Raw genomic sequence first — 9155 nt, 5'->3', positions numbered from 1 at the left:
GCGTCTCTGACTCTCTGTGTTCTTCACGGCCGGGCAAGCATTTTTCAGCCATGAGCAGAGGCGCGGCAGGGCCGGGTCATCGGTCCGGCACAGGATACCACGGTCTGAGGCCTCACGTAAGTTACCGCCCTGCCTGCACGCTGCAGCAGCCGTTTCCCTTGGAACCGAAAACGCTGCACCTCCGCGCAAAAAACTGGCATGAGGACCAGGGACGATGCAACGTTAATGGCGTGAAGGCCCTGCCGGGCTCGAGCATCGCCAGTGGGCAGCGGGCAGCAGCGTCGTGCACGCGCGACTCCGTCACCCTCGGCGCTGTTCGGGTCGTCTGAAAAATCGTTGTTTGGGCGGCGTTGATTGGCCGGCATACCACCGCCGTTTCAACTCGAGCGCCGCAGGCGCTGGAGTCCTTGCCCGCGACGGCCTGCGTTTCCGGCGTCACAGATCTGACTACGCCTCAACTCGGAGGACTACCTCTATCTTGGACCCTTGGTATGTAGCCATGTAGGAGTACGAACTAGTGTTAATCGCGCAATTGAACAAGACAGCCAGATCCACGTACAGCAGAATCCTGCGCTGCAGCCGTGTCAACTTGGTTGGGCAGGCGGATCCACATCCAGGGAGGCAGGCGCAGCTAACACGGACTACGGGGGGGAGTGTACAGCCAGGGCCAGCCGGCCCGGCCGGAAAACGGGGGCAGGGGTAAAGGCAAAGGCAAACCGACGGGCGGGCGACGTGCTGGTACCGGCCGGCTGGCCGGCCGGCCGGGAATTGATGGGTGGGTGGTGGGACGTGGGGTACAAGCAAGCGAGCGTTACTCGCGGCGCTCGGGCCGGACGGCCGGACGGGGGCCCGCACGACGCCGGCGGTGGTTCCCGAGTCCACGCCGCGCGCGCGTCGGCGTCGGCGCGTGCGATGCCGTGCCGTGCCGTGCCGTCCGCGCTAGTGCGTAACAGGCAAGGGCGGCCACTGCGGCCCGCGGCGGGCGGGTGGCGGCTTTCCTTTCGCTGCCCGCCGGTCGCACGGGACAGAGTAGCCGGCGGCGGGTAGACTAGAGACTACTAGAGAGGATAGTGGAGACTGGAGACTGGAGAGGCATGGCGCACGGGCCACGTATGCCGAAAGGAAAACGCGAGGCGCCGCCCTTCACGGCCGGAAGACGGCCACCGGTGTCGTGCGGCAGCTCGTGCGTGCTTTTGGGGCTGCCAGCCTGCCACGGTGTGGTGGCCGGCCCTTATTACCGACCCCAACCACGATTCAAGCGACTCATTCGTGTTTCATCGATCGATTCCGGTGATGACAAAGCGAGGTTTAGGGGACCGGTTCGCCGAAATATCTTGCTTCAGGTTCAAAAGGGACCGCGGTGGACACACGGTGAGGTGACCGGCGGCAGCAAAAGAGGGTGGCAGAGGCGTGACCGACTGACCGTGCGAGAGGTGCCGGCGCCCGTCGGTTCACGGCCATGCCAAGCAACGACGGCTTCTGGTGGACCATGGATTGATGGATGTACTCCGTACAGGTTTTTTTTTGAATCGCCGTGAAATTCGCCAAGGCTACCCCGTTCATGTATCACGGTGATCAGGTGATACCATTTCTTCACTTGAACAAATGCTCCAAACAAATTCTGACGACGATGCTGCCAGGGGAGATAAAAAGGTGAAAAATGATGCACTAATCCTAAATCCCGTGGACGGACGAAGTTGACGCGCCGCGCCCGCCGCGCCGATGATTAGCCGCATCGAGACCCCCATGTCCATGTCCGGCCGAGGCCTTCGCCGGCAAGCGCCATCTGCCGCGCCGCGCCGCGCCGTGCCGTCCTCTTTGCCGGGCAAAGGTCGCCACCACCCAACAGAGACGACAATAATTGCCCGCCTCCCCGCACGCGGGCCCCGCCCAGCAGCCCTGTCACCCACCCCGCGCCGCGATCCGCGAGCACGCCGAGCCGAAGCAAAGTGGTTGTCTTCTCTCTCCGCCTCCCTTCTCTGAGTCTGAGAGCGCCTCTCCCAGGCTCCCACCCGACTCCTCCTTCCCTCTCTCTCCTCCTCCTCTTTCGGCGCAAGCCGACCAACGGCGACCACCTCAGCAGTCACCCGCGATCCCACGCCCCCCACCTGACACGCCCGCGTCCGCGCGGCTCCCCGTGCCCCGAGGCCGCGCGAATTCCCCGCCCTGCCCCTGCCGCCCGCCACCCCCAGGGGGGCACGCCAGTAATTTCCCGCCGCCACCGCGTGCCGTCGGGTCTCCGGACCCCGGTGGGCTATCGCCTCGCCTCCTCGCCCGGCTGCGCTACGACGCTGCTCTGGCCGCCCGCGCCTCTCCCCCCCTCGGTCCCCACCCACCCCGTCTCCGAACCCAAAACCCACCGGCCTCGCTTTCGCCGGTAACCCGGTCAAACGCATCCAACGGCGGGCGGCACGTCTCCGATCCGGTCACCACGATGCCAGTGCCAGCCCCCGCCCGCCGGTCAGGCCAGGTCGCCCCACCGCGTCGTCACGTGCGACGCGCGTGCCGTGCCGTGCCGGCCTCGGCCGGCGCCCCACCCCTCCCTCGCCGTGTCCTTTTATTCCACCCGCCTCGCCCTCACCGCACCTCCCCCCAATTCACGCCACCACCACGACTTCCGTGCTCGTCGTCTCCCCGGGCTAGGGTTCGGTGCGAGATCTGATTCCGGGCGCCGCCGGAGGAGGGGATGGAGGTGAGGGAGATGGCGATGGCCGCGGCGGCGGCGGCGGCGGCGGCGGGCGGAGGAGGGGGCAAGCTGCCGCCGCCCAACCCCAACCTGCCCTACAGGGAGGACTGCTGGAGCGACGGCGAGACGGCCGCGCTCGTCTCCGCCTGGGGCAGCCGCTACGTCGAGCTCAACCGCGGCAACCTGCGCCAGAAGCAGTGGCAGGAGGTGGCCGACGCCGTCAACTCGCGCCGGGGAGCCTCCGCGCGCCGCCGCCCGCCGCGCACCGACGTGCAGTGCAAGAACCGCGTCGACACCCTCAAGAAGAAGTACAAGGCCGAGCGAGCCCGCAACGCGCCGTCCGGCTGGTCCTTCTTCCATGAGCTCGACCGCCTCGTCGGCCCCACCCTCAGCGCCTCCGCCTCGAAGAGGCCCCCTTCGTCGTCGCCGGCTACTCAATTCGCCATGCCCATGCCCTTGCATCCCCCGGCCGTGAGGAACCACGCATCGCCTTCACCATCCCCGCCTCCGCCTATGGCTTTGCCGCTGCCCAACTACCACCACCGTAGGTCTCCGCTTCCTGCTGCTGCTCTGATCCAGAAGGAAGCTGCAGCTGCAGCCGCACCTGTGTCTGATTCGGAGGACTCTGATGATGTGGGTGGTAACAATAATCACAATTCACAGCGGTCGCCGTCGCACTCGGTGTCATCACTCTCTGGCAATAACAAGAAGCGCAGCAGAGATGAGGCTGGCAGTGGTGGTGACAAAGGTTGCAAGGAGCTAGCAAGGGCGATCGAGGCTTTTGCGGAGATGTACGAGCGTGTGGAGAGTGCTAAGCAAAAGCATGCATTGCAGATGGAGCGGCAGCGAATCGAATTCCTGAAGCAGCTAGAGGTGAAGCGCATGGAGAATTTCGTCGAGGCCCATGTGAAGCTTGCTAGGGCAAAGCGCCCTAAGAAGACTAAAGTGGGTACAACTGATGGTGCTGGTGCAATGGAGTTGGTTGCCACTGTTGCTTCGCTGCCTTTTGTCTCCACCTCCACCCTCCTCTGATGTTGGGGGAAGCGTTCAGGTATAAGTCCAAACTTTAGATTAGCATCACCATAGAATGTTGTTCATTTATTTCGTTATTCGAATTACAAGTTTATAACATTGTAATCCTAAAGTAGATATGCCAATGCTTTAGTTACTGATGAGGTCATTATGTTTTATTAAAGGGATACTTTGTGGATGCTAACAGTAATGAGAATGTAGTGATATCTCATGTGTGTTTTCTTAACAGAGAAACTAACTCATGATCTTGTGTATTAGAGGGTCTGTTTATGAGCGATAGTTTGCCAAAAAGTAAACAACCTTCAGCATCTCTGGAGAGTGAAAAATCTTCGGCACCTTCAGCAGTCCAGTTTGTGCTGGAGAATTTTGTACTGTTGCCTCTCCTTCCTTAGTATACTGTGAATGATTTGAGCTGAAGTTAAATTCAAACACTTCAGTTGGTTTTGGTAGCTCACGCTCAGCTGTGTAGGGAGGGTGTGTGTTATGGCCTCCTTTTGTTTTCCTAGAATGCATGCTGATAGCCTTTTCAAACTTGTTCTCTGGTATGTGTAAACTAATTTAGATTTGTGAGTGAAAATCACAGTAGCAGATTCAGCCGGCAAGGGAATTTATGTTTATTTTTTAATGTAATTCTATACTATTGTATTTATTATGATTTTTTTGCTAATATATAGTTAGGAAAGCTAAAATTGTATGTTTGAGAGGGGTGTTGATATTCAAAGCTCAAGAGAATGGAGGTACTCCCTCCATCCCAAATTGCAGGTTGTTTTGACTTTTCTAGGTGCATAGTTTTTGCTATGCATTTATATGTAGTGTATGTCTAGATGCATAATAATATCTATGATCCTAGAAAAGCCAAAACGACCTACAATGTGAAACGGAGGGATTAGTTGTTTACATGTAGTTGATCCTAGATTCCTAGTTGAGCTGAGTTTGACAAGTATTCAGTGTCAAGTTTGGGCACAAGCCATGCTTGCAGCTTAGTATTTGATCTCTCATTCCTAATGTGCATTAAAAGGTAGATTTTAAGAGGCTTCCACCATGCTTGGTACGAGATTCGTGGATGAGGTATACTGGTGATCTGTTAAGATTATTTTGGTTTTCTTATTTGACCAGAGTATTCTTTGATCCATATTATTTTACTGCTGTATTTCTGGTGTTTATGAATCGAACTCTGCTGCGTGAAAAATTTGGAATCTGGTCTTGTCGCAATTTGTGCAATGTGTTACCCACAGGTTCCACTTGTACTAGTGTTTTGTGCCATAAGATGTTTGTTTACAGTAAGAGGAGCTTGTAACTTTTCAGTTGTTGATCTTGTAACGAAAATTCAGGCTAACTCATGGGGGTATTATTTCCCAGGTCCTTAGCAAACCATTCTGTCTGGATGCTTTTTGCTGTTATCAGGCAACAGATTAGTGTCCGATACTTGTCTAATACCTATGAAAACCACGTGTTACTGTTCTTTGAAATTTAATAAAGTTAAAGCTTCTGACAGCATATAACCTTAAGGAGAGTTCAGGCTAGCTAAAACAAACCGAAGTACCGTGTATTTACCAGGAAATATCCATACTAGTTGAATTTGGATCCCTGCTTTGTAGGCCTGGATATTGTCTAACACATATCAGGGTCTGAGGTCCAGGTTTATTTTCTGTGCCCTAGTCCTGGCTATCTTTCGGTTGAAGTGCTTGTGCAATCACTATTAAAACTTGTCTCTTGAACCCACCTTCTCTATATACAACTTGAAGCTCAATAAGCCACTAAGCCATAGGTAAAGTAAATTGTGAATCGGACTGTCAGACATTTCACATTTGGACGCCTCTATAATTGAGAACAAGAACGATATCACAAACCGATTAGAGGTTGTGAAGGCTGATTAGTCCTTAACTAATGAGGCTCTGAAGAACAATGATTTATTGCTTGCTCTTTTAAAACTACAAGTGAAACTTGCCTTCTAAATAGTTATCTTCTCTTTCATAAGAAAAGCAAGTTATGTGACATGTTATTTAGCATTTGTCGAAGAAAAATATGCCTCAAAATTGTGATTTTATTAGTACTTTTCTCTTAGTGATGTATTGATACCTTACTAACTAAATTCTCTTTCTGCAGATCATGGGATGGCGTTCTCTGCAGTGAAGGGCCCCTTGGTAGCGAACAATATTGTCGTTGGGGTATTATTTAGTCCGAGCAGTTCTTCTGAGGTTCATTCAGTTTGTAATTTAGTATATGAAGGTTAATTGAGGACTAGAAATTCTTAGTGTAAAGCTATGTTGGCGGTGTTTTTCCCGGCTCTTTACCTGATTGTTTAATTGACGATGTAGCTCAGAGTGTCTGACCTTGTCTCCAAAAATATGGTGAATGAAAATGGTGTCGAAGTCATTTCCTATTCACGTCTGGAACTGGAAACATGCCATTCGTAGCAAATTGTAATTATTTGTTTTGCTGTTCGTATGCTGGTCTCAGGTTTCCCGCACTTGAGGTACGAGAGGTTCTTGCCTGTTCTCATGTAAGCCGCGAATGGCATTAAACCCGCTTGCAGTTGCAGCTGCTAGAGCTTGTATGGCACATTTCGTGTGTGAAACTGTGAATGCACGATTGACGCTTGCAGTTGCAGCTTCTAGACCTGGTACGATACATTAAGGGGGTGTTTGGGAAATACCTCTAGTTTAAGGGGGTGTTTGGGAAATACCTCCTAAACTTTAGGACATGTCACATCGGTTGTTTGGATACTAATTAGAAGTATTAAATATAGTCTAATTATAAAATTAAACTTTAGGACATGTCACATCGGTTGTTTGGATACTAATTAGAAGTATTAAATATAGTCTAATTATAAAATTAATTGCACGGATGGAGTCTAATTCGCGAGACGAATCTATTAAGTCTAATTAGTCCATAATTTGATAATGTGGTGCTACAGTAACCGGTTACTAATGATGGATTAATTAGGTTTAATAGATTCGTCTTGCGAATTAGTATAGGGGTTCTGCAGTTAGTTTTATAATTAGCTCATGTTTAGTCCTCCTAATTAGCGTCCAAACATCCGATGTGACACTCCTAAACTTTAGTACCTCGTATCCAAATACCTCCTAAGTCGGTGTTCGGGAGACAGGAACTAAACTTTAGTTCAGTGCTAATTAAGCCGGTATTCGGGAGACAGGAACTAAACTTTAGTTCAGTGCTAATTAGGAGGATTAAACGTGAGCTAATTACAAAATTAATAGAGAACTTCTAGACTAAATCGCGAGACGAATCTATTAGGCTAAATCATTCGACTCCTAGGATAGTTTCCATATACTTAGGCCCTGTTTTCTTCCACTGACTTATTTTTAGCACCCGTCACATCGAATGTTTAGATACTAATTAGGAGTATTAAACGTAGACTATTTACAAAACCCATTACATAAGACGAATCTAAACGGCGAGACGAATCTATTAAGCCTAATTAGTCCATGATTTGACAATTTGTTGCTACAGTAAACATTTGCTAATGGTGGATTACTTAGGCGTAATTAGGCTTAATAGATTCGTCTCGCCGTTTAGATTCGTCTTATGTAATGGGTTTTGTAAATAGTCTACGTTTAATACTCCTAATTAGTATCTAAACATTCGATGTGACACGTGCTAAAAATAAGTCAGTGGAAGAAAACGTCCCTTTAATGAACGCAGAAATTTGATGTGACATGAGAGTCAAGAGGAGATTTGCAAGAAAAAGAAACCGGGTCGCATGCACAAAACACCGTGTCGACGCCTGCTCCAAGACGAATGAAACCAGCGAAAACGGCGTTGGGCAGGACTCATCGTTTCTTCTCCCCGTGTTTTCCTCGTCGTCTGATCCGCTGCGCCCGCGTCTCAATTCCGCCGCCATGCCCACCGCGCTTGCTTGCTCCTCCTAAACACGATGTCCTCCCGCGCGCCAGAGCCCTGCAACTTTTTGCCGAGCATCCGAACCCTCTCGGCACTAAAGCTCCGAATCCGCCCCTCAATCCATATATCTTGCCACTCCAAATTTTTCCTCATTCACTCACCGAGCAAGAATCATCCAAATCCCTCTGCTCGCTAGCTAGAGGAAACCCATCCCTAATCTGTCATCTCCAAGGAAGAACAACTCCTCAAGCCGTGCGCAAGGAAGAATCCGGTGGAATCAAAGAAACATCAATCAAATCCAATCGAGTCGCCGGTGAATCGGCCGCCCTTGATCCAGTCTCCGCTGGTGCCGCAAGAGCCAACTGCGCTCCAGACGCTGGTGCTCCAGTTTCAGGGGGTGTTTGGATACACCCCCACTAAAATTTAGCACCTGTCACATTGGATATTTGATGCTAATTAGAAGTATTAAATATAGGCTAATTACAAAACTAATTGCACAGATGGAGTCTAATTCGCGAGACGAATCTATTAAGCCTAATTAATCCATCATTAGCAAATGGTTACTGTAGATTCATCATTGACTAATTAGGCTTAATAGATTCGTCTCGCGAATTAGCACAGGGTTCTGCAATTAATTTTATAATTAGTTCATATTTAGTCCTCCTAATTAGCATCCGAACATCCGATGTGACACTGCTAGAGTTTAACACCTAGTATCCAAATACCCCCTGAAGTCGCGGTGCCTGCAGGTACATGGTGGCTGCCAGGATCCTCTCCTGGCAGGTCTAGATGGTACGGTGCCTGATGCATGTCCAGCTAGTGTGTTTCTTAGTTATATTTGTTTTCTGAAATTCGTATGCTTTTGGAATTCCTATGCCTTTTAATGTGAATTGGATGCCAGAAAATTAGATACTAGTTGGCTGTGTAAAATCCGGTCATTTGGATACTAAAAATACCACGATTTGGATATTGTGGTTTGTTTTCGATTAGTACAGTTCTATGCTAAAGACTTGGAATTCCTATGCTTTCTACAATGAATTTCTAACTTGCTATCCTAGATTTTTCTTAATATGAAGCTTCTACCTTATTTTTACATTCACATATCTTTTGTTTTCTTTTTGCAGATTGGGGCCTGCCATTTTGGTTTTGCTGTGAAACTGGATGGATGAACTGCTCCTGTACTGCTGTTGGATGGATGAATTGTTCCTGTCTACTATTGAAACTTTACCTTTAAATATCACGAGACCACCTTAATTATTCTACTTATGTTTCTTTATTTTGTTGAACTACTCATGTCATGAGACTACCATTTTGAGCCCTCGGCAACAAGCCATCTATTTTTGTTTGTTTTGGCCAAAGGAGACCACACGGATGTCGCTTGCCTAGCTTGCCGCAACTGATCCTCAGCTGTTAAAGTTGCATGCAAAGAGCTATTAAAGCCCAGTTTGGTAGGTCTCCTCTGGAAACAGCTTCAGCTCCTCCAGTGGAGTGGCTTCTCCGATTCAACTTGAATCCTTTTTAAAAAACCATTTGGCAAAACGGTTCTTCCGTGTAGTTTAAAATAGTTAGATAA

The 9155-nt window shown here is 49.9% G+C and overlaps 1 protein-coding gene across 1 annotated transcript; it reads left to right on the top strand.

Annotated features, from left to right (window-relative positions):
- The first annotated feature begins 2364 nt into the window (after positions 1-2364).
- LOC117849535 (uncharacterized) lies at positions 2365-6105 on the top strand. Its single transcript, XM_034731109.2, has 2 exons — positions 2365-3737; positions 5825-6105. Exon 1 carries the CDS (start codon positions 2687-2689, stop codon positions 3716-3718), a length of 1032 nt encoding a protein of 343 aa, XP_034587000.1. The 5' UTR covers positions 2365-2686; the 3' UTR covers positions 3719-3737; positions 5825-6105.
- Positions 6106-9155: the final 3050 nt, after the last annotated feature.

This window comes from Setaria viridis, chromosome 3 (genome assembly GCF_005286985.2).
Source record: "Setaria viridis chromosome 3, Setaria_viridis_v4.0, whole genome shotgun sequence".
NCBI lineage: Eukaryota > Viridiplantae > Streptophyta > Magnoliopsida > Poales > Poaceae > Setaria > Setaria viridis.
Note: the sequence above shows the minus strand (reverse complement) of the source record. Positions and strands in the feature narration are given on the sequence as shown.